Raw genomic sequence first — 19,943 nt, 5'->3', positions numbered from 1 at the left:
TAGTGCAACACAATAAAAACAAGCAGCAACATTTCTCTAGTAAATCGGGGATACCCAAGGCATGTGATTTGCATGCCCGAAACTCGACTGCCAAAGGTTGTTCTCCGGTGGCACCCAAGAGGTACCAGAAGAGGAGGACATCCTAAAACAACTTTACTAAGCAGCCACCGAACTACCCTCCCAAATATTAATGCCTTACTTCAACCTGAATGGGAGGATGTCTGTGCGGCCAGAGGGGTGAGAGACGATGGGCAGCTCTTTTTGGATGCCCTAAACGCCTGTAGAGGCGTAGCGTGGCCTAAGATAAGATTTACTGTCATGTTTATAGTGCAACACAATAAAAACAAGCAGCAACATTTCTCTATCGATTTTCGTCGGTCGCTTTAAGGAATTTGGCAAATGAGAGGTTGAGGTACAGCTTCTCTTGGCAGATACTTTCCTTTTTAAAACCGCTCATGTACATGGCCAACCTATGATTACCACCTCACTCTATAAAATACTTAGCCCGCAATGAGATGAATAAACTTTTTCACCTAATTGAAAATTCTCTTCCCAAAGTCTAAGTTTCGATTCCTTTTCCTTTAAATTTCTCGCCTTCATATATGCTCTCTAATTTAACAGAAAGTCTTAGCATAAGAGGTGGAGGTGGATGGAGATATATTTGGATGGTGGCTGTTGCCCTGCAGATGTTTGGGAGAACGTGATTGTTTTTTTCATTAATTATTTTAGGATGCTTATAGGAATGTTTGTGTAGGTAATTTTTATTTATTTATTTTTTAATTTAACATATTAGTTTAGGATGTCTCTAGGAATGTATGTAGGAAATCACTACGTATTAGCAAAATTTTTTCCCCTAGCGTAGTGATTTATATCTTTAATGGTTTATATTTTGTTTATTATGTTAAATAAAGTGAAAACTCGTTAAAACATCAAAAGCCTATATTGATCTTTGCTGTAGTCTCTCCTGCTGTATAATTTCTAACTAAATAATCTATTTCAAATGAGCCGAAGGGTGATTTACTTTACAAATTAAACAATCCTTTTTTCTTTTTTTTCTACTAAAAAATAGGCTGGTATAGTGACTGTCTATTTTTTTTCTCGAATAGACATGATTGACGAGCACAAACTGGCGATGGAAAAGCTGATATATATTTTTTATTATCAATAGGGCCTAAACTAACTCCATAAGTCAGCTAATGACGAAAAAAAACAACAAAAAAACAACGAAGATATATCGAAAAAATGAAAAGACTAAAGAAGGGTGATTTCCTTTACAAATTTAACAATAACCAATACTCAAGATTCTATGTTTTATTAATTCATAAAGAAAATCGATCAACAGTTTTTTTGTTTTGTTGTCCAATAGTCATGATTGACGAGCACAAACTGGCGACGGAAAAGCTGATATATATATTTTTTATTATCAATAGGCCTAAACTAACTCCATAAGTCAGCTAATGAAGGAGAAAAGCAACGAAGATATATCGAAAAAATGAAAAGACTAAAGAAGGGTGATTTCCTTTACAGATTAAACAATAACCAACACTCAAGATTCTGTGTTTTATTGATTCATAAAGAAAATCGATCAAAAGTTTTTTTGTTTTGTTTTTACTGACAAATAGGCTGGCATAGTTACTATCTGGTTTGTTGTCCAATAGACATGATTGACGAGCACAAACTGGCGACGGAAAAGCTGATATATATTTTTTTATTATTAACAGGCCTAAAACCAACTCCATACGTCCACCAATGACGGAAAAAACAACAACGAAGATATAAGGGAAACATGAAAAGACTAAAGCAATATATGGTCCTTTTGCCTTGAATACCTGCAGTCCATGACAAAATACACCACTGGTTTTGGCAGTTACATAATTACCAGGAACATTAGTAGTGTGTCCATAGAAAACATGGAATTTTCCAGAAATCCCACTGCTTCATTAAAAAATCGAAAAACTAATCCTCAGTAAAGATAGTAATAATCAGAAGAAGCTCGATCCCTGAACTCCAACATTGCCTTCTATTAACCATAATGTACTAAATAGTAAATTTATCACGACATAATAACCAGCTGTACAGGTAGTATGCCCACAGAGGAGGTAATATTTCTCCAGAGATGCCGTTGCTTCATTGAATTAAAGAAAGAATCAATAAGCTTATACTAATTATCAGGAAAGACGGTGATAATGAGAAAAGCCTGGATGCTTACCATACTTCAAACCTTCAGAGCAATAGGCCTATAACTAAAATAAACGATGTAAATTCGTTACACAAAAAAATCACCTGGAAAAGTTCACCGGAGAGTACTCCGCTTTGTTAGCCAATAAACACATGGAGTTTCAGCTTCAGGTTTAGACATTTTTCTTTCGAACTCAAGAGCGAAAAATAAAAACGAAATTCGATGTCTGAAAAAATTACGTCTCTACATGAATCATTCCAAGCTTTTATTTGTAGGTCATTATATATCTATATTTTTTGTCACATTTAGTAGTATTCCCCATCTTCGTTCTTTATTAATGCTTATTGGGGACTATGAGTCGTACCCAGACAATTTGGACTGTTAATAACTAAACTGTAAAACTTTCAATAAAAACAAAACCAGGGTAATTCAGCCACAATAAATGGAAAAAATTATCAGTCGTTTTTTTTTCAAAAACGTTGCGTTAATAACAGTATCGAATACCGTCGGTACTGAATACAGTAGGTAACGAATACCGTTGAGAATGTAGACAGGTTTGGGTTCATTTTTAAATATGATTTGGTTCGGTAAATTGATTGAATTAACAAGTTAAAAAAAATAAAAATGAAAATCCTGTCTATTTGTTCAGCGTTGAATAAGATGATGTAGGCATAAGGTTTTCCAATTGTTTATTAGTGAATAAATTAGGAGGAAGGGAATATAAGGTAAAAACAGGATTTTGGAGCGAAAAAGAAATGTATTTTTGTTGATTTTTATATGTTTGATACCATTACGAATGGACTGCCACAAGACAGAAGTTGGGCCCGACTCATACTTTCGGGCTGATATAAGGGTAAGTTTCATTATCTGATATCAGGAAAAGAATATCAGTTATCGGCAGATTTTTTTTTTTTACTCGCAGGTTATACAGAAGAGGGCATCGGATTTCCTCAGGTAATTTTTGCTTGTCTTATCCTTGGTGTCGAAGGTACCTGCTAAGTGTTACCATGGTGAAGAGAGCAGCAGAGGTGAATCAAATGAAGTCAAAGCATATTTGTTGTCAGTTCTTTCAATGTACACCTGATTCAACAATGTTCCAAATGCATAGTGATTTCAAGAGCGTACATCTTCTACCAAAACCACTAAAAGAAATACAATAAACCAAGGATTCAATCGGTTAAAACCATGTTATCCAGTCAGGGGCACAGCTAAGGGGGAGAGGGAATGTTGTAAGGTGGGGAGGGGGTGAGTTCCAAGTTGTCACCGCCGTGTGTCAACACTTTGGAATATTTACCTTGGAAATTTAGCTTGTGTGTCTGCATTTGTTTTCATACTGGACGATTTTGTAGACAAATTCATTAAATCACTCTTCCGAAATTAAAATTCTAGCTGAACCCCGTATCCAGTGTGCCTTGCATGGATCCGTTAGCAAGAGACCATATCATATGAATGTAAAGCAAAGTTTTCCCATTAATATGTGAATGATTAAAATTCAAAGTCCCGCTGTTGAAATTTGGGTTTTGAATAATCAATTTCAATAAATATTTTACGCTTCTTTCAATCGTATTTTCACGTATTTGCGTTTATGTAACTAAACCGAAATCTTTGGTTGAATTTTTTTTTTCTCACTTCCGCAAATATCCGCCATTTCGTGTGTATGCTCAGAAGCTGCTGATCAGAAAAGGTAAAGAAAATCAAGCATTTCTTGTAAATGGCCTAATTTATGGAATTCGTAGTGAATTATTAAGGTTGTACTTTGATGTGTAATAGACCAGGAAAAACATGTAAGCTTGAATACGGCCGAAGAATGGGGGATCTAAACTTCAGGTAAGATCTTTTTTTTTAAGGAGAAATTACCGGCAAATTTTGCCGGTACCATATCGGTTTCAACACCGATATATCGCTATCGGTATCAGTCCCCAAAATTCCACATCGGTTGGGACCTAGACAGAAGGGTACCCTATAAAACGACAAGGCAGATGTTGTATTTGAGTTATTGGTCGCAGAATACCCCAAAAATGAAATCCGTCAAGTTTTAACTGCTCAAATTTAAAGGTCTTTTTTTTAATTTTTTTTTTTAAATAAGTGTAGGTGGTTCATTGAAGCAATTATTAGCCTTGGAAAGTAAATTGGTTAGTACGAATGAGATTAGAAGATAAAAGATGATTAAAGGAAAAAACAACAGAAAAAACCGTTACTAAGACCTTTATTCTCGCAAGGATAAACTATCAAAACAACCTGTTAAACAGACAAGTGTTGATCTAAGGGAAAAAGGAAATAAGCTGGTCAAACAGATAGCAGGAAGGGACAAGGAAAAGATCCCAACGCAATCATATATAGTAGGGAATATACGAATAAATGGCACTTACTTGTCTACCAAGAGGGGAGTTCCTGAAGGGGTACTTTCTGATAAAGTACCTAATATCCTTTGGCGAGCTCGATCGTATTCTGCCTCTTTCTAAAAAAAAAACAAATAAAAGGAAGATGCCAACTGAGAAAAAAGATGGATTTTTTATGTTAAAAATATACATTTGGCTTGTTTTCCAACTGTATGATTTCTCAGAGAGCGAATTATCATTAACATATAGGAAAATCTTACTCTTCATGCTACTTGCGTTTAAATATGGAATGCGAAACAAAAAAAGAAAACACAAACAACATTTGAACAAAAAGTAATACTAATTCTTTTTCAGTAAAAAAGAAACTCTTATCCCCTACAAAAGCAAGATATTGACCGAAAAAAAAAACAATTTCTTTTATCTTAGAAATATATCTGTTCTTTAGATGTATGGTAATTATCTATTTACATGTATCTCCTTACGACATTCTCCAACCCCGTTCAGGGACGAGCTGCTTTACATTTGACCCTAGACGGTTGGCCGAGAAGGACAATCTTTGGCAATCTGTCATCCTTGAAATTGAACAAAGTAATCATAACTTATTGTGGTAAAGTAACCATTTAAACATAAGAAGTACCCTAAACTAACCTTTCCCGAGGCGTGGAGCAGTACATACGTGATGATTTTATTGAAGCCGACTGATACCTTAAGACCTTTTCAAACAAATTTTTAACTTTTTAACCATCGAAACACAAGAAGCACCCTAAAACTAACCTTTCTCGAGGCGTGTATTGTGATCATATCACAATACACGACACACGACACACAATAAACCAGCACATTTGTGATGGTTTGATTGAAGCAGACTGATACCTTAAGACCTTTTCAAACAAATTTTTAACTTTTTAACCATCGAAACACAAGAAGCACCCTAAAACTAACCTTTCCCAAGGCGTGTATTGTGATCATATCACAATACACGACACACAATAAACCATCACATACTTGATGATTTGATTGAAACAGACTGATACCTTAAGACCTTTTCAAACATATTTTTAACTTTTTAACCATTGAAACACAAGAAGCACCCTAAAACTAACCTTTCCCGAGGCGTGTATTGTGATCATATCACAATACACGACACACAATAAACCATCACATATGTGATGATCTGATTGAAGCAGACTGATACCTTAAGACCTTTTCAAACAAATTTTTAACTTTTTAACCATCGAAACACAAGAAGCACCCTAAAACTAACCTTTCCCGAGGCGTGTAGCAGTACATATGTGATGATCTGATTGAAGCAGACTGATACCTTAAGACCTTTTCAAACATATTTTTTTTAACTTTTTAACCATTCAAACATAAGAAGTACCCTAGAACTAACCTTTCCCGAGGCATGTAGCAGTAGAGAGGTGATGATTTGACTGAAACAGACTGATACTTTAACACCTAGCTTTGAGGTTCGACCTCACTTTTGCCGAATAAGCAAGTAAGGTATTATTTTATACAGTACAAAATACATAGAACGTTTTTTTTCTATTAGCTACACTCAAAATATTATAAGTACTGTATGTATATATGTTATTGGTGAATATCGACATTCAGCGGTGTATGTCCGAAATACTTTTTTTTTCTCCTTGGATTTAGTCAACGTTGCCAGTCACCTTTTTCAGTTTTATGCAAGGTTTGATGGTGACAGGTTAGGTTAAGTTTTTAACCTATTTCTGAGATTTAGAACCTAATTTAACCTAACATACCTAGCTTGGACTTGTCCCATCAAAGCTTGCATTAGACTATATGATTCACGAAGCTCGTTGAATCCAAGCAGAGAAAAACAAATTTCGGACATTCACCGGTGAATGTCGACATCAGTGGTCGACATTAACCTGATTTCAAACATTCATAGTAACATAGCACAGTAACAGAACCTTTTCCGAGACCTGTAGCAGCAGATACGTGACGATTTGATTGAGGTTGACGGATACCTTAGAGATTCGACCTTGCTTTTACTGAATTAGCAAGTTAGGTATTATTTTATACAGTACCAAATACACAGATTTTTTTTTTTATTAACTACACTCAAAACATTATCAATACTATTTTACAAAGACGAAACACACCAGCAACAATAGACCATTGTTTCTTCGGTTTATTTTTTTCAAAATATTTCTACCAAACACAAATTCTTAGTTTCTGTCTCATTTGGCAGTTTCTGAGCATTTATATCCTTTATCGTTTCCTGGTTCCCAACTTTCACCGATCGCTTAATCAAATACCATATCAATGCTGCTGTAATCAGATACAACAGCATTGTAGCATTTGTTTATCTCGTTTGATTTTGACCATTGCTTTTCTCTGTGATTTGCCCTGCTTGATTTTTTCCCCTTAGAACAATTCTGAAAAAGCCTTATCCGTATATTTAATATGGCGCGTCCGTTGAGCAACAGCAGAGAAGCTTGTGAAATGCAATCGAACATTAATATCCACTATATTCAAGGTGTACTGACACTAATTTTTCAATATTTTTTTATTTATTTATTATTACGAATAGCGGTAAGCATCAATGCTTGTCGCAAAAACACAAAAACACAAAATCATAATACTAATCTAAAGTAAATTGGCAACGACAAACTAAACAGCAAAAACTTCTAAATAACACAACACTACACAACAAAAGCGTCTAAATAAAAAGGCGTATTTACTAATGCACTCTTAAAAATTCGAACACTCTCTGCCTCGACAACCTCCAAAGGCAAACCATTCCATGGTCCAGCAACTCTACTAACGAAAGATAATTGACCAATTTTTTTCAGTGGTTTTGGGGGATATAATTTATAATCATGCTGACGAGTAGAGTGATAATGACTAAATTTAAGAAATAAATTTGGATCAACATCATCCACGCCTTTAATTATACGAAACACATTTACAAGGTCATTGCGACGTCTACGAAATTTCAACGACGGGAGTTGAAGCCTAGAAAGTATCTGCGGATAAGAAAGGCCATGAAGGTATGGGACAATCTAGTGGCCCTTCTCTGAACCTTTTCTATCCTATGCTCATCTGTTAGACTTAATGGAAACCAAACAGAAGTATTATACTCAAGAAGAGGGCGGACCATTGATTTGTATAGTAGTAAGAAATTACGAAGGTTAAACCTACTAAAGCTTCTCCTTATAGACGATAAACGATAATTTGCATTCTTTACAATTTCCGAAACATGCTTATCAAATTTCAATTGGGTATCAAAGTAAACGCCAAGGTCACGCACTATTTCGTTAGAAGGGATTCGTATGCCAGACAGCTGGTAAGTATGCACCGGTGGGAGTTTACGAGCATAGTGTAGAACAACACACTTAGAAGGGTTTATGAACATGGATTAGATTCGCACCAATAAGTTAGAGAGTCAAGATCCTCCTGTAAAAGTTGCACATCGTTTTGGTCTCGTACTGGTATATAAAGTTTTACATCATCCGCGAACATCTTGACTGTAGAATGCTGAACAGAGGAAGGCAGATCATTAATAAATTAAATAAAAAAAACAAGTTTTTTCAACTGAAAGTAAGGAGTGACATCAAAACTTAAAACGCACAGAAATTACTTCGTATATGAAAGAGGCTGCTTCCTCATCAACGCCCCGCTCTTTACGCTAAAGTTTGACTCTTTCTCTCAATTCTTCTTTCTAAAACAGTAAAAAACTTTAGCGTAAAGAGCGAAGCGTTGATGAGGAAGCAGCCTCTTTCATATACGAAGTAATTTCTGTGCGTTTTAAGTTTTGATGTCACTCCTTACTTTCAGTTGAAAAAACTTGTTTTTTTTATTTAATTTCTGAACGTTTTTGAATCAATGCATGTTTTGATTTTGGCTCTCCGCAGAGGAATGATCAAAACGAAATTTGCATATTTTTTTTTTGGCTCAATGGCTTTCTCATAATTTTGATCGAATGATTTTGAGAAAAAAAGAGCGGGGGACGAAGCCTAGTTGCCCCCCGATTTTTTGGTTAATTAAAAAGGCAACTAGAACTTTTAATTTTTTACGAATCTTTTTATTGGTAAAAGATTTACGTAACTTATAAATTAGCTTACGTAAAGAACTTTTGTATTCTCATGTTTTTATTACATATATGAGGGGATTCGCCCCATCGTCAGTACCTCGCTCTTTACACGAAAGCTTAAATTTTATCCCAATTCATTAAGAATGACCCCCTGAATCACAAAAGCCGTAGAATAAGTAGTTGAAATTACCGAAAATACTTTAGCGTAAAGAGCGAGGTATTAGAAGGAGGTGAGCCCCTCATATGGGTAATAATTTCTGTTTGTTTTAAGTTTTATTGCTGTTCCTTACTTCCAGCTGAAAAAGCTTTTTCACTTTTATTTTTTAATTGTTTTTTTTTTTAATAATGCTAGTAAATCCTGCTCTCCCTTCATGGAAATTTTCTTCTCCCATTACAAATTCTCGAAGGAAAGTTCCCCCAGCATATCCCCCTCTTCTCAACCCCTCCCCCAAACCAAAAAAATCCTCCTGAAAACGCCTGTATACTTCCCAATAACCATTACTATATGTAAGCACAGGTCAAAGTTTGTAACTTGTTGCCCCTCCCACGGGGACTGTGGGGGAGTAAGTCGTCCCCAAAGACATAGTTATAAGGTTTTTTGACTCCGCTGAATAAAATGGCTATCTCAGAATTTTGATCCGTTGACTTTGGGAAAATAATTAGCGTGGGAGGGGGCCTAGGTGCCCTCCAATTTTTTTGGTCACTTAAAAAGGGCACTAGAACTTTTCATTTCCGTTAGAATGAGCCCTCTTGCAACATTCTAGGACAACTGGGTCGATACGATCACCCCTGGGGAAAAGAAAAAAAAAACAAAAAAACAAAAAAACAAATAAACACGCATCCGTGATCTGCCTTCTGGCAAAAAATGCAAAATTCCACATTTTTGTAGATAGGAGCTCGAAACTTCTACAGTAGGGTTCTCTGATACGCTGAATCAGATGGTGTGATTTTCGTTAAGATTCTATGACTTTTAGGGGGCGTTTCCCCCTATTTTGTAAAATAACGCAAATTTTCTCAGGCTCGTAACTTTTGATGGGTAAGACTAAACTTGATGAAACTTATATATTTAAAACCAGCATTAAAATGCGATTCTTTTGATGTAGCTATTGGTATCAAAATTCCATTTTTTAGAGTTTTGGTTACTATTGAGCCGGGTCGCTCCTTACTACAGTTCGTTACCACGAACTGTTTGATAAACAAAATAAAATTGGACCCAGGCAGCTACCCTGGGGGACTCCGCTTAACACATCAATTGAGGATGACATAGCTTCACCAACAACAACCTGCTGAGTTCGTGCATTTAGATAATCAGCAATAAATGCAATTGTTTTTTTACCCAATTTATAAGCTGCACATTTTTTAAGAAGGGCGGGTATTGAGACTTTGTCGAATGCCTTCGAGAAGTCGATGTAAAAGCAGTCAAAGGGTATAGCTAAATCGGCAAAACGTTGAAAATCAAAAGTAACCTCAAGAAGCTGAGTATTACAAGACCTATTTTTTCGGAAACCATGCTGAGCAGGATTCCAAAGATGATTTCCGTCAAAATACTTTTGAACGCGTAAAACAATCAACTTTTCCATCACTCGGCAAAAAATAGACGTGATTGAAATTGGCCGATAGTTTTTAAAATCTGACCTGGAGCCACTTTTGTGAAGCGGCTTTACCAAGGCCTTCTTCCACCCTGACGGACACAGTCCATGCGCCAAAGATAAGTTAAATATATAGGTAAGTGGTTCTGCAATTTCATGAGCAATTTGTCTTATCATTATGTTCGGGAAACCGTCTATATCCGGCGCTTTAGACGTATCCAATTTTATAAGAATAGTATAAACTTCAGTCAATGAGAAATCTGAATCATCAAATGGAACAAGAATGTCCGACGACGCAATCGACTCTACTTGAGATGCAAAATTAGCTTCATTTGAATGAATTGGCTGTGTTTTAACAAAAACTGAAGAAAAAATTTGGTTAAAAATAAGAGCCTTCTCAGAATCATTATCAATCTTTTGGTGTGTATCCTGATGTGTGAACGTAGATGAAGATGGTGCAAGGTTAGGCTTATTCCTATTTACATATTTCCAAAATATTTTAGGTGATGCGGTGCTTGAGTGAATAATACGCGACTCAGGCTCTTCACTATTAGCCCTAAGAAGCCGAGTGACCTTGTTTCTCGCTAGTGAATACACATGCCATTCACCTGAATCCTCTTGCAACTGAGTATCCAAATGCCCTTGTCTGACTACTTTACTATGTCGTGACTCAATATAAGACCGCCAAAGACTATTTTTTTTTCACGTATTGCTTGGAGTATGTGTCTCGGAAGTTCGGGATTATTTCTGCGACCGGAAAATTCCTCACCAAAGGAACAAATTTATCCCTACATTCCCTCAACACCTTTTTTACAAAATCAAACGCGGTGTCCGGAGAAACATGATTATTTTTTAGTTCATACATGATATTAATAGACGAAATAAATTGTCGCATTGATTCATAATCGGCTTTAGCATAATCATGCCGATAAAACTCAAAACCTCTCTGTTGAGCATCAATATTCATGTAAATATCTAACACGACATGATCACTTTTACCTAAAGGCGGACGGAAATGTACACTCAAAATATCATCGATTGACTTGGTAATAACCAGATCTAAAATCGATGGAATAGCATCATTCCTGGCTCGAGTTGGCCAAACAATATGTTGGCATAAGTACAGATCATCCAATCAATCTAAAAATTGCTGCTCATACGATGAAGTTGACAAACTCGTACTATGCGCACTCCAATCTATCAAAGGTAAATTGAAGTCACCTAGAATAAGGAACTTTGAACTACGACCAACAAGACGAGAAATACACGCTAGAATATTGGCATTATTAACTGGATTCGATAAATTCACAGTAGGACTACGATAAATAGCTGCAATACACATGTAAGTACTATGATAAGGCAATTTAACATCAACCAAAAGACACTCCGACACTGAGTCTACTAACGAATCAACAACCACAGAAAACTTAATAGAACAATGAATATAAATACAAATCCCTCTTTTAGCTGAATTATTAGATACTAAATTATATTGTGGTAGCGGCTGAAAATCAACAGACGGGTCACTGAAATGTTTTGGTAAAACTTCGGTAACAACAACTAAATGCGGTTTACGTTGCTTTATTAGCTCACTAAACTCTTCCCATTTAGATGACAGGCAGTCTGCATTTGTATATGTCACCAAAAATTTATCACTCAGACACTTCAACTTTTTTAGGGAGTCACTCTTCGATGCTCGCGTAGCTATTTGGGGTTTCACGAAAAGAGTTAATATTCACGAGGGTTAGTCCGGTTTTGCTATGTTTTATTTTCCAGTTAGTTTCGCCAGCGTCCAATTTCGATTTCAGCTCCTGTTTCAGGGCATCGTACTTCTTTTTTTCCAACAGTTCAATCGTAGTACGATCATGAGAGACTTTGAACAAGGGGTATGTAGCTTTGATACTAGCAGTCTCGGACATCAGAAAGAAACAAGCTGTATCACGTTCTACTGGTGTCTTAAACATCAACTTAATAGGCCTGATCTTACCAGGCGTATGTTTACCAAGTCTAACTGAGTAGCTACATTTCGCAGGGCAAAGTACAAGTAGCTTGTCGTTGAAAAATTTGCAATCGGTCTCGTTTTGTTGTCTACGAGATGACAAAGTAGCGTCTTCAGCTAAACCAAACACGATCAGGCTTTTTTGTTTTTCCAAAATATCTGACACATAAAATAAACTAAGTTCGAACTACTGACACTGATTTCCTCGTCCTTTTGCACAAATTTTTCAGTTAGGCTTTTTTCCAGGCTCTGACACTTTACTCCTATTAGGTTCTAGGTAAAATACTGGACGTCGGAAAGGGTGCACTTATTTTTCAGGTCATTCTCTATTTCAGCTACTTTCCGTTGGATAGGCTCTGATAAAGCGCAAAAGTTATCCTCCATCGCCTTAAATGACGTTTGAATTTCACCCCTCAAAATATCTTTAATTTCTGCAGATGTCAGCCCTTGGTTGATCTTGTTTTTCTTTTGTTTACATACGGGGCAGAAGCAAAGTGACCCGAGCCTCCGAGTCATTTTTGTGAATAAGTTGTATTCCGACTCGGTCATTTCCAAGCATACGATGCATACCCAGGATTCGCATGAGTCACAAAGCAATGCAAAATCGTCTTCTTGCAATTTGGAGTCACAACCTTTGAACTCATCAACACCTTTTTTGGGCGAATGTCTTGGCCTTTATTTTCCCCCATAACTCTATCGTTCTAATAGTGACAATAGTGCGCGTGCGCTAATTTTGAAACCAATCGTACACAGGGGCTAATTAAAACAAGGTCAAACAAAATAGTCCTTAAATAACAAGATTGACCTTAAAAATGCGAGTTAGGGTAATACACCACTCTATAGGGTCACGTATTAGCTAAGCAGGTAAGCAGATTGATACTTATTTCCTCTGGTTTTTGAATATTTTTGGATTACACTTAGATAAGACAAGAAAACAGCGTTCCCCCCCCCCCAGTTTGTTTTCCCCCAGGGGTGATCGTATCGACTCAGTGGTCCTAGAATGTCGCGAAAGGGCTCATTCTAACGGAAATTAAAAGTTCTAGTGCCCTTTTTAAGTGACAGAAAAAATTGGAGGGCACCTAGGCCCCCTCCTACGCTCATTTTTTCCCCAAAGTCACCGGATCAAAATTCTGAGATAGCCATTTTATTCACCATAGTCGAAAAACCCAATAACTATGTCTTTGGGGACACTTACTCCCCCCGCAGTCCCCGTGGGAGGGGCTGCAAGTTACAAACTTTGACCTGTGTTTACATATAGTAATGGTTACTGGGAAGTGTATAGAAGTTTTCAGGGGGATTTTTGGTTTGGAGGGGGGGAGATATTTGAGGGGGGAGGGTTACCGCGGAGGATCTTTCCATGGAGGAACTTTTCATGGGGAAGAGACTTTCAATGAAGGGGGCGTAGGATTTTCTAGCATTATTTAAAAAAAACAATGAAAAAATAAATATGAAAAATTTTTCCTACTGAAACTGAGAGGCAGCATTAAAACTTAAAACGAACAGAAACTATTACGCCTATGAGTGTTTACCTCCTCGTAATACCTCGCTCTTTACGCTAAAATATTTTTAATAACCAACTATTTATTCTATGGCCTTTATGATTCAGGGGTCATTCTTAAGGAATTGGGACAAAACTTAAGCTTTAATGTAAAGAGCGAGGTATCTACGAGGGGTGAGTCCCCTCATATACGCAATAAAAACATACGAATATAGAAGTTCGCTACGTAATTTAATTCGTATTTAATTCGTAATACCTCTCTCTTTACGCTAAAGTTTTTTAGTAACTTCAACTATTTATTCTATGGCCTTTATGATTCAGGGGTCATTCTTAAGGAATTGGGACAAAATTTAAGCTTTAATGTAAAGAGCGAAGTATCGACGAGGGGTGAGTCCCCCCATATACACAATAAAACATACGAATATAGAAGTTCGCTACGTAATTTAATTCGTAAGTTACGTATATTTTTTTACTTATGAAAACGTTCGTAAAAAATTATAAGTTATAGTTGCCTTTTTAAGTAATTAAAAAATTGGAGGGCAACAAGGCCTCCTCCCTCGCTCCTTTTTTATCAAAATCTTCCGATTAAAATTATGAAAAAGCCATTTAGCCCCAAAAAATTAATATGCATATTTCGTTTTAATTATTTATGAGCGGAGAGCCAAGATCAAACCACGCATTAATTCAAAAACGTCCAGAAATTAAACAAAAAAAAGTTTTTTTTTTAAATGAAAGCAAGGAGCGACATTAAAACTTAAAACGAACAGAATTTACTCCGTATTTGAAAGGGGCTTTTCCTCCTCAACGCCCCGCTCTTTACGCTAAAGTTTTTTACTGTTTTAAAATGAATGGTTAAGAAAAAGAGTCAAACTTTAGCGTAAAGAGCGGTAAGTTACGTTACGATTTGATACTGTAAGTTACGATTTGTTTTTATTTATTTTAGTGGATTTCTTTACTATTACTACTACCAATTCACCGCAGCACCAAGCCGCCTCAGGTCAACAGAGCTACACACACTCTCCCTCCATTGTAATCTATTCAAAGCCTCCCTCTTTACACCCTCCCAGGAAGTTTCCATTTCCCTTAATTCTTTCTCCCGTTTTACGATCTTTAATTTTTTATTTTTGCACTACGGATGGCTGAACGGAGGTCTCGGTCAAAATATTTGCATTGCATTTTCTTGAAGGCCCATTCTCAAATAAGCCCCCTTCCTTTCCCAATAACGACACCTATATGTAAAGAATGGGGAGCTTGCATAACTATATAGCCCTTGCATAGTTATTAAACCTTTCAACTAATTTGAACAAAATGCCTATCTCATAATTTTTATCGGATGTCTGTGGGTAGCTTTTTTCACAGGTTCGAAATATCCTCGTTTTTTTTCTCCTTGAATTTTTTCTCATCTTGTGAATTTTTGAAGCAGCACCTCATGAATGCATTAAGCAAATAAATAAGGAGAAAAAACTTGACTTATTGGAGCACAACTAGTATAACTATGCATTTTGAATTAAACTACTTGTGTTATTGAAGGGAAAAAAAAAATAGTAAGCTCAGTCGCAATACCTAGAAAGGCGTTGTCTTACTCAATAAAATTTTAGATTACAAAGGACAGTGAAAATTAGATCTGCCTGGTGAAATTGGTTAAGAGGAAAAACACAATCGAATTCACAGATTAGGAAAAAATTAATAAATTAGGAAAAATGGGGATTTAATTTTCAATTAAAAAGACCTCCATATGCAGCTAGGCAGTTTTTGCTCGCAGCAAGTCCCCCACCCCCAAAAAGTGGGTGAAAATTAGCAAGAATAGATTGAAAACATTTACCACAAAACAGATTAAGAAAGTACATCTTTCCTTTGAGGGTGTAGATGTCTTTGGGATTCAACATATTGCTCGTGTTTATTTTCTTTTTTAAAACGAACAAAAAGCATTTTCTAAATTAAATGATTAGTTCAACTTATTTATGTTCAAAGTTCAACGTGGCAATGCTGACGGAAATGTAATATTGCCCTATCAACATCGTAATTTTGAAACACATAAGAGAGAAATCATAGAAAATCGTAGATTTCAAGCATGAATTGACTTAACATAGACAAAAACTGTTTATATTTTCATGTCCTTGGTACTTCAAGGAAAGCATGGAAGTAGAAAATATGCTTCAGGTTTTGTTTTAGTTGTTAAGGACCATTTGTTTGCTAAAAGAAGGTTATTAAGATATCATCGCTGTTGTGCCTATGGTTCGTATTCAACATATTCATAAGCCTGAAATAATTTCCCAAAAATTTCAGCTACACTGACCTCCAAAGGAGGATCAGCGGGCAAAAATAGGTCAGGAAGATCAAAGGGTGACTGATCTCGCATTGCCCTGTTGATCATCCCTTTGAGAACAGATTAGAAAACGGTCTTGGGAAAATATTTCAGAAATATGAAAATGTCGGAAGTGAATTTTAGGTCTGACAGTCATGAAACGCAAGATATGACAGAATTACTTTAAATATTTAAAACTCTATTTCCCAATACATTACAGTTAATTTAATAAATTTAAATTAATAATAATATATCTTTTCTTTTTAAATACCAAAACTAAGCTGTCAATAATCATTAATAGTCATAATCTTCTAGCAAAATACCGTTCGAAAACAGGGAAAAGACAGACACATTAATTAAGATAACATGTTTAAAGAATATTTGCCCAGGTTTAGCCTCTGGAGGATTCTACAGAAATAACACGCGATGGGGCAACAGCTTTAAACAATTAAGTTTAACTGCGAAAACCTTGAAGGACAGCTTTTTCTTTCTTTTATGTCTAATAATTGCTAAATGAAACGCCGAAAAATGTTTTGTTTCTATTTTGAAACAACTTGATATTAGGAAAGGTACATTTCATGCTCATTTCATATACGGAATAATTTCAGCTCATTCTAAGTCTTAATTTCGTTCCTTACTTTCAGTTAAAAACACTTATTTCTTTACTTAATGTCCAACAAGGATGATTTTGGCAATCTCTCGCCCTTTATCCTCAGAAATTGTCCAAGCCATCTCAGCCTTTCTCTCTTCATAACCTTAGAAAGCGGGATTGAGCCACATTTATGATATAGCTTACTACTTGAGATACGGTCGGTCAGTCGAGTAACCAAAACAACCCGTACCCTACACAACCGAGATAGTTTAATAATAATAATAAATAAAAGCATCAATATTCGCATGACTTCAGACTATTAACTGTTTCAGGTAGGGACGTATCCAGGAGGTGGTTGTCGGGTTTGATCCTGCCTCCCCGAAATATTTCTCCATCTCATTAATTGGTCTTTAAAAACATCTTTAAAATCTAATGACCCCCCCCCCCCCCAAACAAAATTTCTATTATAATTCTCTCCATCAAATGAAAACTATAATGACACACCCCCCAAAGAAAACCAGAACAAAAAAAATGTTGGATAAGGTCCTGGTTTCAGGCTACAAAATATAATGTTAAAAACTAAGTAAACAAACTTAAATTATTAGTCCAAGTTATTAATCTAATTTATAGCGCGTTTATATGCAAAATGCGTTAGCTACAATTATTCTACATACTATGATGAATTGTTTTCTAACTTCACGCTGTCCAAATACTTTACCGCCATCCCCCACCCCCACCCCCTAATGTACAAATATAAAGTAAAAATTATATAAACTATTATATAAGTCCAATGTATTCGGTCATTACCAGTTTCTTCTCGAGTTTAACACAGCGTAATTCTCGAGTGTTGTAGTTATAACAGATAAGTACCGTAAAAAATATGATTTCCTAATTAAAGTAAAGAGCAATGTCACAAATTACGATAACATGAAAGTAAAGAGCAGCGTTAAAATTTAAAACAAATGAAACCTTCCCACTAAGATTTGACTAAATCTTCCTTGAAAATAATTTAGAGTGGATAAAATACAACTAATTTGACAGTAGCAAGTTTCATTTTCTATCAATTTTTCGATTACCTTTCAAAACATTTGAAGTAAATGCTTTATTGTCAAAGGAAATGTTATTAAAATAACCCATATCACTCCCTAGTCATTGTGATAAAAAAAAAGGTTCCATATTCATCTTTCGCGGGATCCTTCATTCTTGTAGCACTGAAACAAATATGTCAAGTACCAACTACATTTTTACTTTTTAACAGTTTAAGTTTCAATGGACAAAGGTTTCTCATTACCTACCAATAATAAACGTTATGAGAAATATTATTTCTAGGGAAGAAAAGATAATAAAATTCCAATTGAATTACTTCTCAGAAATAAAGAAGATAGTCTAAATTTTATAGACCGTAATAAATTCAAAAAAGTTGATCTTCACAACAGAGGAAAACAAACACATTTTGGTTGAAGTGCTTTCGAATAATAGTTTGAATATATAAATACACATTTGGGTCAAAGTCTAACTCCTTTTATTAATTGCTGTGTCTTGTTCACACTGAATACAATTAGCCGCTCTTTAAATTGTGTTCTTCAGTTTCCAATGGAAATTAAACCTCACAGCACGTTATCAGCCAACAGTCTGTCTGATAGTGATAAGTCAATTGTTTCCAAATTTATCCCGGATTCTTTGTTTCGATTTTAACTCCGTCTTCCACTCGGACACTAATTAGAATTCTTTGGCCGACGCGACAATTTCTAGAAACGTGATTTGCCCTTGGTATGGGGGAAAATGAATCCAGCATGCCTTTTAAGTTGGAACGTGATTTTATTTTCCAAAAAATGAAATTTCAATTGCACTTATTGAAGTGAGGTTTCAGATTCAAAGTAGTCAGCTTGTTCTGAGAGTGAAACCTTTTGTCAGTTTTAAACTAGTATTGTTACTAAGCTGATTAGTTTAGAAAAAAAGAAAATAATTTTAGTTATTATCTTCCCAAAAACACTAATATACGAGTAGAGGAATCAGTAACGAGGGATATATCAAGGTTGGCAAAATCACAGAACTTGTATGGTTCCTTTTTTTTTCTTGAAACTCCGAACCTTATATGGCATGCCAGATGCGTGCAAACTGACAATTTTATAAGTATCAGAACGCTTAACTGATATTTGTCTTTATGAGATTATATTCAAATTTCCTAAAGTAAGGATCAATTCAAAACGGAAACAAAACTTTGGCCCATTCAGAAACCAAACATTATTTACCCAATTAGCGCAAGTTTACCTAAACACGTCTTTCGTAGTCAATGACATTCACAACCCTTTCCACGCTACAATACGTGAGATTTTGTGATATTTCGATAGTCTCAAATATTTCAAACATACTTTGCTGTTCTGTCAGCTGGGTTTTTCTAACTATCTTTTTTTTAGAATTCAGTCTCAGAAAATTTAAACTTAATTGATGGGTGACCACTTTAGTTTTCCAAAAATCCCACCTGTTAGTCAGATAATTACCTGATTCCTATTTCCATGGAATACAATCCATGGAAACCCCTTTTGCTTAAAACAAATCCCTCAAAAGTTAATCCTCACCGGAAATGTTTAAGATGCAATTACAAAATGCACAAGTACGCACACCCAAAATGCAAAAGCTTTCAAATTAAGGAGAAAAAAATTAAAAAATTCGATTAAAAAAACACGTTTAAATTCTTTTGCCAGGTCAAAATAAGATCTCCAATGTTGAAGTTTGTCGTCATTTGGGTAATTATTCAATCGTTGATGTGCACAAGATTGAAAATGAAACCCCTTCTACGAGCCTCAAAAATCCCAAAAACCTCAATAACAAGTGCGGAAAGTTAGGAAAAATCTCTAGATGTGTCACATTCCAGAAAATCTCATTTCCAGTTTCAAAGAACACGAGTCCCCCACCGGGCCTAGAAATCCCGTTGAAAGCATTAAGTCTCGTGAAAGCGAAATACTCGAGAGTAAGTACGTCTCCGAGAAGGGATTAAATAAAAAAACGAGTTTTTTTTAAACTGAAAGTAACGAGCGACATTAAAACTTAAAACGAACAGAAATTATTCCATATATGAAAGGGAATGTCCCCTCCTCAACGCCCCGCTCTTTATGCTTAAGATTGACTCTTTCTCACAACTCTGCTTTATAAAACAATAAAAACTTTAGCGGAAAAAGCGGGGCGTTAAGGAGGGGACAGCTCCTTTCGTGTACGGAATAATTTCAGTTCATTTTAAGTTTTAATTTCGATCCTTACTTTCAGTTAAAAAAAAACTTGTTTTTTTATTTAATTTCTGAACGTTTTTGAATTAAGGCAGGTTTTGAACAAGGCTCACCGTACATGAACAATTGAAACGAAATTTGCATATCAATTTTAC

At 35.6% G+C, this 19,943-nt stretch overlaps 1 protein-coding gene across 1 annotated transcript in view; it reads right to left on the bottom strand.

Annotated features, from left to right (window-relative positions):
• LOC136029999 (SUZ RNA-binding domain-containing-like) overlaps positions 1–19,943 on the bottom strand; it is a 96,402-nt gene that overhangs the window by 15,909 nt on the left and 60,550 nt on the right. Inside the window, exon 5 of the mRNA XM_065708601.1 lies at positions 4,549–4,637. Within this exon, the coding sequence (XP_065564673.1) occupies positions 4,549–4,637 (89 nt within the window). The remainder of the gene's footprint in view (positions 1–4,548; positions 4,638–19,943) is intronic.

Source organism: Artemia franciscana, chromosome 8, assembly GCF_032884065.1.
Source record: "Artemia franciscana chromosome 8, ASM3288406v1, whole genome shotgun sequence".
NCBI lineage: Eukaryota > Metazoa > Arthropoda > Branchiopoda > Anostraca > Artemiidae > Artemia > Artemia franciscana.
Note: the sequence above shows the minus strand (reverse complement) of the source record. Positions and strands in the feature narration are given on the sequence as shown.